This window comes from Hippoglossus hippoglossus, chromosome 4 (assembly GCF_009819705.1).
Source record: "Hippoglossus hippoglossus isolate fHipHip1 chromosome 4, fHipHip1.pri, whole genome shotgun sequence".
In the NCBI taxonomy this organism is placed as follows: Eukaryota; Metazoa; Chordata; class Actinopteri; order Pleuronectiformes; family Pleuronectidae; genus Hippoglossus; species Hippoglossus hippoglossus.
The window spans coordinates 712,507-724,471 of record NC_047154.1 but is presented as its reverse complement, the minus strand read 5'-3'; the positions used below and the strand labels follow the sequence as shown (position 1 = coordinate 724,471).

At 40.5% G+C, this 11,965-nt stretch overlaps 1 protein-coding gene across 5 annotated transcripts in view; it reads right to left on the bottom strand.

Moving 5' to 3' along the window:
* Positions 1-3,548: 3,548 nt before the first annotated feature.
* ptprfa (protein tyrosine phosphatase receptor type Fa) overlaps positions 3,549-11,965 on the bottom strand; it is a 276,413-nt gene continuing 267,996 nt past the window's right edge. For all 5 annotated transcript variants that reach the window (XM_034584044.1, XM_034584041.1, XM_034584043.1 and 2 more), the window contains 5 exons: positions 10,606-10,731; positions 7,657-7,811; positions 4,759-4,894; positions 3,742-4,620; positions 3,549-3,699 (listed from right to left, as the gene is read on the bottom strand). In XM_034584044.1, coding sequence (XP_034439935.1) covers positions 4,552-4,620; positions 4,759-4,894; positions 7,657-7,811; positions 10,606-10,731 — 486 coding nt within the window. In that variant the 3' untranslated portion in view covers positions 3,549-3,699; positions 3,742-4,551. The remainder of the gene's footprint in view (positions 3,700-3,741; positions 4,621-4,758; positions 4,895-7,656; positions 7,812-10,605; positions 10,732-11,965) is intronic.

Below are 11,965 nucleotides of genomic sequence, written 5' to 3'. Positions count from 1 at the left end.
ACTGTTCATAAATAACTCAGCCAGCTAGCTATCGTGCAGTGTATGGGACACAAGTAAAATGTTGGAAGAAAGTTCTCTGTGCAAGCCTTGCCATTCTAGTGCACTGCTAGAACCGTACCTCTCCCAAGTTCGACTAGCAGCATCACACAGCGGCTGGGGCAATGAAGAGGCTGCCACACACTTAGCCCTGGCATTGGAAGGAAAGTGCTGCATGATCTCACCCCAGCAGCGCAGCAGGACCTCCATGCCCTGACCACAGCTCTGCAGAGGCGATTCGGGCGGCGGCCCTACAACGATCAGAGCAGAGAGCAACTGGCCAGCCGCCACCGTCAGGTTGGAGAGGGCCTGGGTGCTTTTGCCACAGATGTGCAGCTGTATGCCCATCATGGTTCCCCCCAATTCGATGCTACTTTCCAAGAGGAGTTGGCTCTTCATGCTTTCCTGCAGAGGCTGACACCTTAGAGGTTGTGCGAGCATGTTCACCTTGCCATGCCCCGATCTCTTGGCGAGGCCCTTCATGAGTCTGAACGGGCAGAAGGGATGCTATCCACACAGCCTACCCAGCCTAGAGACTCTCCTCCCCGACCACACATCAGGATGACCATCGGTGATGTTGAAGGGGGAGGAGGTCTGTCAAGTCTGGCCTCAACCGCAGCAGCCCCCAGCCTCCAGGTGACATCCACAGCATATGACCGACCGCTGTTATCGATGTGATGAGCCTGGCCACATTGCCCGCAACTGTCCAGCCCCCGTGCCAAAACCCTGAATTAGTCAGTTGGAGGGAAACGACAGCAGAGTGGTGTAGTAGGGGAACCACCACTCCAGTCTCTGACCCCTCTTCAAGGCCGATGCACAGTGGTTGGTCACTTGGGTCGTACCAAAGGACTTTATCTGACCTGTCAACTTGATGGTCATCCCTGCCTGACGCTGGTGGACATAGGGTCTACCATTTCCCTTGTGCGATCTGGCGTGCTCCCAGACACCACTGAGCCCCTTCCTGTGACATGGACTCCGGCGCACATCCAGCTGATGACAGTGACATGAGAAAAGGCTGGTGTTGGGGCAAAGAAGTTGCTGACAGTTTGGGTTGGAGACCAGGAGTTGAAGAGTGAGCTGTGGCTTGCCAAGTTCCAGGACCCGTGCATCATCGGCCTTGACCTGATGACCCACTGGAGAGCTCGGGTTGACGTGTCGGGGAAAACCATAACCCTCGGCACGGCCGTTACTGCCAGCGGAGGAGTGAGGTCAGATAAAACTGATGGCAACTGTCCAGGCCACCAGCAAAGAGGAGGGGTGGCTCCCCTTTACCATTGAACCACTAAGGCAACAGCAGGAGACAGACGTGGCCCTGGCACTGGTGAGAGGCTTGTTGGAGACAGGGCAGCGCCCCAAGTACCCAGAGGTGTCGGTGCTGGGATCCGAGGTGAAAGCCTACCACTCTCAATGTGGTAATTTAGAGCTCCATAATGGGGTGATGTACCGGAAGCAGGCCCCCGGACGAGGGAACGACATCTTGCAGCTTCTTGTGCCCCATGGACTTCGCCCCCATGTTCTCCAGGTAGTTCAAGGTATTTCAAGACTCTCCACAGCCTCAAAAGGACAGTTCTATTAGCCGGGCTGTCGATGTGATGTGGAACTACATGTGCACTGCTGCGAATCATGCACTGCCTAGAAACCCTTTTGAGTCCCAGGTCCTTGGTGAGATCTGCCAAAGGTTGGGGGTAAACAAGACAACCACGCTCCACCCTCAAAGTGATGCACTGGTGGAGCGATTTAATCGTACCTGAATCTGAAAAGCAAGTGGCGGAATGAAACTGTAGTTTTGAGTGACTTGCAAGTCACTCAAGTATTTTCATTTAAAGGTTCAGTGTGTAAGATTTAGGTGAAATACTTTGTATTGAAATCAGCGCTCTCTAAGGAGACCTCCATGGTTTTTACAGTAGCCTAGACTGGACAAACTAAAAACGTTTGAGTTTTTATGACAACTGAAGGATCCACATGTTCTCTTTCATGTTTGGAAGGGGAGGGTGAAGTGAGGGGTGTTCAGCTGCAACATGCAATTTCACCACTGTACTGCTGCTCTTCATTAGTTTATTTATAGACTTAAGAAAAAAATACAATGGGGTTTTCCTACTTTTACCTTAATAAAGTATCTTACTACGCAAAACAGCATGGCTCTAATAACACGTTCATTAGAAAAATGTGTTATGTTTCTCTTGTAAAGGAGTCTTGTTGGAATGATGTAGGGTGATAAATCATCCTGCAGGAATAGTTAATAAAATTGATTCTCTGACAGTCAATGACTAATTCTAGAGTTTGAAATATCCTGATACGCTGGTAGATAATTCACTAGGATTTGTTCAGCTTGAAATGATCTTATACTATCTTAAAAGGCAACAAAAGAAAAACAAAAGGGGGAGGGGGGAGAGAGCATGTATGTATTATGCAGCTTTGTCTTCTTTTTACTGTCACATCTTCCTTGAAGAAGCAAACAGGCCCACTGGTCCACTGAGTTTCACTAAAAGGTAACACCACATTGTCACAGAGATAAGAAGTGAAAGAGAACCTTTATATTACAAACCCAGTTATTCAACTTTATTAACAACATTTTCAGGACATTTTTCTGCTTTTTATTAACAAATAGAAAACAGATCATGTACACAACAGATAGGACCTCTGTATGACTTCACTTCATCCAAAACCATCTGACTTTGTCATCTCATCCAGTAAAGCCAGAGATCCACCAATTAAGTTAGTTGTTTGTCTTTCTGCAACACAGTGATAAAATAGAGCTGTAATATAACATGAAATGTATATTTCAACTGTAACACAATATCTGGACATTTTGTGAACTGATTACAAGCCCAGAAAATCAGACTGCATGTTAGTAAAACAGTGTTTTCTAACCATAAAAATCAGTTTGGCTGAGATAATTGTGATTATTGCTGAGTTTGACCTTCATACTTAAATTGTGAGATTTTCATATGACCTAATAGTGATGCTGAAATTGTTCATTTATTCTAAACTCACTGTTAATACTTTGTATTTGAGAACTGGAATGGTTTTAAAAACATGGACATTCTCAGATTCGCGGCATCAATCTTTTCGAACAAAATTGGGGATTTGTTTTAAGGAAAATTTGGATGATATTCTGAATGTGTCAACAAGTCCTGACTCAAACCAACAGTGAACTGGTGAAAAATGTCACTCATTGTTTCCAAAAACTATTAGTGAGACACACTATAGCATTGGGTGAGATGTTTTTCATTACCATGAACACACACTGAACACACTCATCATTACCCACCCTGCAGCCTCAAATATTCACTACAGCACCAAATGTGAATTACTTTGCTTTTGAAAATAGTCTCCAACAAATGAACTGTTCTCTCAACCATGTCAAGCTTTTACAGCAAATTACTGAACTCTATATAGAATTTAAAAATATATTTTCCCAATAGGAATAGCTTGGCGCAGAGAGCCACAGAAAGCATTTTCGACGTCAGAAAGTTGGGATGATCGACACTGATGGTTGTGTTTTAGGATTAGTTGACAAAAATGAAAATATATGTAGAATGGAGTCAGCCTTATGTATCAAGGTTTAGCATCTAAAACACAGTGATTTAGATTTAGCCTTGAATGGTGACTGAATGTTCTCATAAGAAAACATCTTGTCATAAATTGAGGTGTTGGGAATTCCTGTTTTTCATGCAACGTGTCACGTTTTTCTCAAAGACTCACAAAGAAGAGTGAGTCAAGTCAACCTAACCCCTTTTGTTTTCACAAAAGGGCTGTGCCACAGCTTCACATTTCTATTCTCTCCAGATCTCAGACAGCTGAGAAAGTCATTCGAATATTTCTACCAGCAGTTGTTCAGCTGTGAATCGTCAAGAGTTTATGACAAATTATCCCCATCATCATAGATGTGACGTGAAGACAGGAATTCAAAGACACATTTTCCTCTGAACAGGGCCAATGGAGTAATGATAACATTAGACTATCATATCTATGGTAGAAAATAAAATCGTTAGCAGCTGTGAGTATACGCTCTCCAGTGTTAATAACTTTGAGCATCTTGAAAATACATGTTCTTAGTGCTAACAAAAATAATAAAAAGATTAAGACACATAATAACCAGTGTAAGTGATTACAAAATAATTTCTAAATATTAATAACAACATAGTAATAGTGAATATAAATGATAATAGCAGAAAAATATTTTTGCTATTGGGAAGAGGCAGATATCAGGAAGTGATAGGAGAATGAGGCATGGATAAAAGTCATTCAGGGTTGGATTCTGAGAGGTTTTGGTGTTGGGTCTGTGGCAGAATCATGGTACCAGTCCAGGGGGGGTTGTCCAGCTCCCTCTCTTCTCCTCCCCTGTTTCATGCCCACACACACACGCACACGCACACGCACACACACACACACACACACACACACACACACACACACACACACACACACACAGTCCTCTGTAACCTCCACATCAGGCCAAAGGGACTGATGTGAATATGGCTCAGAGGAGACACCAGTTCCTTCTGGGTGGGGTTATGTTGCATAGTGATCAAAGCTTCCCAGATACTCCAGAGCAGCCCGGTAGCACAGCTGGTACTGGTCCTAATAAGAAAATAATATGTTGGTCAAATTGTAAGTGGGAGATATTCTGATTCTGACACACTTTTTATTAACACAACGTTCTCTTGCATCTGTTGTTAAGTTGTGTTTCTCGTGCTGTCCAGCAGCAGAATATCATACCTCTGTCTGCACCATGGCTGGCCTCTGAGTGCGGAGCATCTTGACAGTCTGGAAGAGGTCGACCACTCCCTCGTACCTCATTCTCTCCAGGATGATGCTCAGGGTGATGAACACACCGGTCCGCCCAACACCAGCACTAATTGACACACATTATTAGACCTTTATTACAAAGATGCATGTTCAGTAGCACTGTAGCCCTGTAGTACTATGAAGATATTGAAAATTACACTTATTCACCATTGACTACTTTTTGTGCAAACATTTTAGCTTTTTATTTGTCATATTTATCATTATGAAGCCCTTATTATTCCTGGTAGCAGGTGGGTGTATTGGAATTGGTGACATCTGTCTGTTTTTCTGTCTGTCTTTCTGTCACAGCAATATCTCAGGCAGTTTTAATCCAATTTGGATTAAACCAGGTTCAGGTAATGGTCAGGACCTTCACTAGTTCTTTTTCAAGTTCATCAAAAATCAAAGTCATAGCATGCCATCAATGAACAGAGCATGTTCTAAAGTGATGGGTTACATGTTGCAAATAATGGAGGTTATCTCTAATGCACCGGTTCTATGCCTATTCAGTTGTAGGATGGTAAATGCAGTGTATTTGTACAACACTTCTTTCGTCTTATTGATCACTCAAAGGACTTTAAAATACAATTCACCGATTCACACACATTCACACAGAGCTTCTATGACACATCATTCAGATACTTTCGGTGCAATTAGGGGTTAAGTGTCTTGCCCAAGGACACTTCATCATGTAGACTGGAAGAGCTGCGGATCGAACCACTGATGGTTAGTGAATGACCCGCTCTACCTCCTGCCCAAAAGAACAAACTCAACACAAGTAGAAATAACTCCTTTATTAATGGAGCAGAGACAGAGAACTTGAGAAAAGAGAACCAGTGTGTGTTATAAAGGGCCAAACTACTTGTGAATTAGTTAAAGGTTCAGTGTGTAGAATGTAGTGACATCTAGTGGTGAAGTTGCGTGTTGCAGCTGAATACCCCTCACCTAACCCCTCTTCCAAACATGAAAGAGAACCTGTGGTAGCCTTCAGTTGTCATAAAAACTCAAAAGGTGTTTAGTTTGTGCAGTTTGGACTACTGTAAAAAACATGCCGGCCTCCATAGAGACGACCTGCTCCAGATGTAAATACAAAGTATTTAAATATAAAGGGTAAAGAAAACAACAATTTGTACAATTTAGATGAAACACACTCGTGAAAACATCACTAGGATTATTTTATATTCAATTTCTGCCAAGAGCTCCCTTTCACCTAAATCTTACACACTGAACCTTTAGGAACAAGACCTGACTTTAGAATAAGGAACATATTCTTAAGTTAAAGACTTAATATAGAATTATTTGAACATTGACAAAACTATTGTTTGATAAGAACAGACCATAATTATTTAGCCGGGTTAAGGTATATTTATGTGGTTCTACTACCTCAGTAGGCTCAAACTGAGCAAAGCATATTTAGATCATCAATTTTAGTTCTAATTGTAAGTGCAGCCTTTGACACTGTGGATCACATTTAACATTTACATATACTCGTAAACTGGGTTGGTTTTTAAAAATAAAATGGATAAAATCATATTTGGAAGGCAGGGACTATATACTATCAGAATTGTCTAAGCTGCTGTCACTATGTTTAATTAACCATGACAGGATCATCATGGTGATTTTAATCTGCATATTGATGACACCTCCTGTAAACTCTTCTAAACTCTTTGGATTTAACTCAACATATTGCCAAGCCAACACAACCATGGCCACACACTAGATTTAGTGATCCCCAAAGTGTAGATATTTTTGTTAAAAATATTTTTGACACTAACCTGTCAGATCACTGTTGTTGTTTTTTTTAAGTGATCATAGATAGCACAAGAAAAAGTGGTACAGAATATCTCATATATCTGAATATACATGTCCTGCCTCACAATAAAATGTGAAGAGTTTCCTGAATCTTTCCAGATGCATGGAAAATGTCATCTATCCTGATGCTCCTCCACTTATCTGCTGCATTTGACACAGTAGCTCACAAGATCCTTTTACACAGACTTGAAAGTTGGAGTAAAAGTAATTGTGTTTGGGAGTAAAGATGAGCGACTCAGGGTTGCCTCTCACCTAAAAGAAAACATTTAATTAAACGATTATATTCATGCTTTTATCTCCAGTAAATTTGACTACTGCAATGGACTTTTAACAGGACTTAATAAAAATACAATCAGGCATCCAAAAGTCAGCTGTAAGAGTTTTAACCAAATCTAAAGGGCTGCACACATCATACAATATTCACAAGTCCTTTTTAATTACTAATAAAGAATAAATATGCTACTAATATGCATGTTAACAAGAAACTAGCTAATGGTGAGTAAGTCAACCTAATTTAAAGTGTCACACACATTCACTATAAGATGTGTATCTGAAGGATAGGTCAACATGAGAACAGGAGTCTGACAGTCAATGACATCAATAGCTGCTTTGCACTGAATCAGAATATATTTGTTCCTGTTGTCAAACACCCTCCAAAAGAACTGCAGTGCTATTTGAAAAGAATGAATGCAAAACACAAGGGATATGGAATAAGGAGATGGATTTTAGAAAGCCTGACACATAGAAATACATGCACAATTGATAATAATAACAATAGTGAATTTTTACTTTGTTTTTATTTTGTGCTGGGAATCGATGATTGTAATAAACAATAACAAAAAAAAAATCTGCTCATGTTCATTCTTGTTCATGCCTACAAAAATTCACTCCTGTCGCTCTCTGTCCCTCTCTCAATCACACACACACACACACACACACACACACACACACACACACACACACACACACACACACACACACACACACACACACACACACACACACACACACAGTTACCTGCAGTGAACAGTGATTGGTCCGTCTTGTCCAAACTGCTCCTTAGTTTTATGGACCTGGCCTATAAAGTCAATGAATCCCTCCCCAGTTTTTGGCACTCCTTGCTCTGGCCAGTCAGTGAACTGGAACTGTCTGATGGTCCTCGACTGACCATCCTGACAAACATACAGGACACAGACACTGTAAGTAACTCAAACACAACTCTACAGCCCCCTCCTGTTAGATGAGGCAGAGACCAGTGTGAGGGTAATAAAGTTTTACTTTACTGTTAAGCATCATTTTAATAATTCAGACTGGAGATTTTTTCTTTCACCTCCAGACCACTGTGTTTTAATTGTCACATATACGATATAGCGGGTACAATTTCACATCATATTCTGTATTTTCAAATAAAATTGACAGGAAAATAACAAAACAATTTACATTTTTTTGCATTTACCTTTCCAACGCTCCTCACTGCCTATTATACAAGAAATAACCAAACCTTGGATCCAAGGAGACACTAGATTCATGGAACTACATAAAACCTGCCCTAAAATGTGCAGTGAACCTTTGACATTCATTCTTCAGCGTTGATCTTTTTATGGCCCTCTTTGTTATGAAGACTGTATTGTACTGTCTCAAAGTGAAAAAGTAGTTTAATTATATATGTCTTGTATCCTGTAAGTTAACCAAAGTAAATTATAATATCTTTGGTATATTCCTTATTTGCTACTTTTACGAAAAAATCATTGTAATATCCTTCCACCTATAATTGCTTAAATTTTCTCATCCCTCCACATTCTCCTTTATGTAATGTGTTATTCCAGTTAGCTTTGCATTCCACTACACAACTGTGAGATGTTTGTATGACCTGGATCTGATCTTTCAGCAAGAATAACACCTTGATGATGTCATAATGTCTCTTATTTACCTTCAAGTCCTCAGCTTTGAAGTCTGTGGTCTCCATCTAACTTCCATTCAAAATATAGATTCCCCTATGTAAACAACTTTAATGTGAATATGGCTGATTTTAACAATTGTTGTAGTGTGTTTGTTGTTTTGAGCCTCATCAGGGTTTTTTTAATTGGCTAAATGCTAATCCTGCCTTACGTTGATAATTCTGGTTTATCTAAGTAAGAGATCTTTTTTATCCTCCCAATCAATTGCATATTTGAGTAACACAAATATCAGATGTACAATGAATTTATGTGTGAAATGGTTTTCACGCATGCTGTGTGCACTATTGATTCAATAGTGCCCCAATGTGCCAAGTGGTATTTTTTTGCGATTCACACACATCGTACTTCAACCCACTTCAAATTTGCTGGGTGCAATCTTTAAACCTGATGATGAAAAGTTGAACTCTTCGTGAGTTTTTCTCCGTGGTGTCTAATTTCTAGGTTTTGCCATGAAAGAGGAAGTTGTTGTAACTTCAGTGTACATTATCCAATCTGCACCAAACTTCAGATCTATGATTAAAGTCCTGGCCTGAACACATCTACATGCAAATATTCATGCTTTGTGTGAGGCCACCACTAGAGGTTTACATTTGCACATGAGAGCTTTAAAGTGCAGACTACCTTTCAAACTTCATATTTGATGGAGTTCATCATCTCTGCTGTGCGCAGCAGTTGTGAACCTCCTCAGTGTAATGGGGTTGATTCTAAATAAAATTCTCAGATGACTGTAGCTAAAACATTATAATTTTAGCAGTCTGAATATAATTTCTTCCATAGATTTCAAATAAATATTTTCTTTTATTTATTGAATTCATTTATTTTATTAATTTATGTTTATATGTCATTGTTGATGAAAGATCACAGCTCTAATTTCACTGAAAGAAGGGCGATGCCTATAGGACACGGGGAGCGGGGGGGGATTATTTAGGGACACCAGTGGTAGCACTCTCCCTCTCTCTCTCTCTCTCTCTCTCTCTCCACTGCTGGTCCTGTAAGGAAGTGTAGCGTGTTGTGGGGGCAGCAGGTGTGGACGCCAAGTGTTTGTTGGGAGCCCAGAGCACAGCTGTGGGTGTGTGGGTGTGTGTTTTTGTGTGTGAGACAGTATCAGCATCACCCTATAGGCACGCAGTAATCTCCTCTAGTCAGCGTGTACACACAAACGAGTGGGAACGATAATTCACTTGTCGTCAAGACAATAAGGATGGCGTGGGTCTCCGTCCTATTTTAATGAATGAAGGGGCTGCCTTCAGATTTGTGACTTATTGGCTCTGTAAATTACAGACCCTCCTCTATTGGTTTATGGTATAATAACGCTTGCAGGGATAATCCACTTTTGCAAATGCACCTGTGTTAGGATTATTAAATTGTGCAGTGATTGTTTCCCGCAAGAGACTTTGGGTCCAGAGCCTTTAACTTTTCCCCTTTTCATATTTGCTATTTATATGAAGTGAGCTGTCAGTACTCCATATGTTGCACATTTCCAACCTTGCTACTGTGTTGCTCTCATTCACAATTGGTACTGTTTAATAAGAATTTTTAAATCATATCTCAGAAATTAATAAATTGTCTATTTTTGGAGCTGTCAGCCTCTGTCCCGTTTATTCTGGATATATGTGGTGAACCCGATTGGAGTTTAACTTTCACATCAACATTTCGACCACTACATCAGTTTCATAACAAAGAAGGAAGACTGTGTTTTCATGAAGCAGTGGTTTATGTCAAGCCCTGAAGTACATGCAGGTACACAGGACAAAGTGGCAGATTTCTGCTTTAAATGTGTGCAGGGAGGCCTATTGTACAGCATCAACACATGTGTGGTAAACACACAGCCCAAATGACAACATGCTAAATACACAGAAGGAAAAAGGAACCTTGGCATGCAATGAAAGTGTCACTCTGCTAGCACGTTATAAAATAATGGCCTCAGTGGCCAAGTTAGCTAAGCTGAAGCCAAATTTCTGAAAGCGCCTGATGAAACAACAACAAAGCCTTCCTGAGGTGAACTTACCCTGGCGTCTGTGACTTTGAACTCTCTCAGGATGTACTGAGGCATGTTGTACTCAGCCATGGGGTCCACAACAAAGTACTGGTAGCGCGCAGAACGCTCAGCAGGCCAGTACTGATGGCACTTTTCCTGAAGAATGAACAGAGAAGACAAATCACGACATGGTGCATTTAAGCAGGACATAAAAGAAGATTGTAAGACAAGGCAACAGATTCATGTTGTGCAACCAACAGTTGTTCAGGGACATAAGAACAATTTGCGAAGTGAGGGCACGTTTAGATTTACCTGTAAAAATAAGCTGTTGGGGCCCCAAACTCTGTGTCATTGCGTATGCACACTGTCGCAGCAGTCACATTCATTACGTGTCCTGTATTTATGTCATTATTTGTCTTTAAATACTTTAAACTGGGTGTTTTTAGAGCCCCTCTTCGCTTGGGGCCCCAGGCCAGATTTCCATTTTGCTTAGTCCAACTATTAGTAAGTGAGATAGTTGTGCAGTAAATGTGATATTTACATACTGTATGTAAATAGGAAAAGGAATATGTATTGGAGAATGTGGTCTGAACTACCTGCTTTAATGAGATGTACAGTACATACACATGGCAGAAAGCCTTGCTATAGCTCATGATAAAAATACATGATATACTAAGAGCAGCACAGAAACTGGACTCAGGCTGATGTGGTGGGCTCTCATCTCTTTCCTGCATTAATATAAAATGACAAGCAGATGGTGGATTGTGGTGCTCTGACACTACTTGGCTTAATGTGACTGCTGACATGATGGACATGGAGTGATGGATGAAGTACTAATATCTGTCTTTGCTGCTGCTTTCTCTTCCATACATATTGATGAAGGACTTTGTATACTGCAAATGTATGTAATAATATGTGCAGATACATTCAGGAATGATGAATTGAGCATATTTGTGTGACAACATGCTCATTATATCAATCATCAATAAAATTGTATTTGTATAGCCAATTTTCACATATGCCTCTTATTTATAGGCCAGGTCCATAAAACTAAGGAGCAGTTTGGACAAGATGGACCAATCACTGTGAACTGCAGGAAACTGTGCATGTGTGTGTGTGTGTGTGTGTGTGTGTGTGTGTGTGTGTGTGTGTGTGTGTGTGTGTGTGTGTGTGTGTGTGTGTGTTTGTGTGTGTGTTTGTGTGTGTGTTTGTGTATGTTTTGTGAATTTAGTATATATTTATTATAAAAGGTATAATTATATATAAATTTAATCAAGTATCAAGTGTCTAGGGGCAGTGTCAAAGATTTTGATTTAAGTGAATGTCAATGTCATTAAATGTCATAAAAGTCACAATCTATTTCTGAATAAGGTAACAATAAGGACTCAGC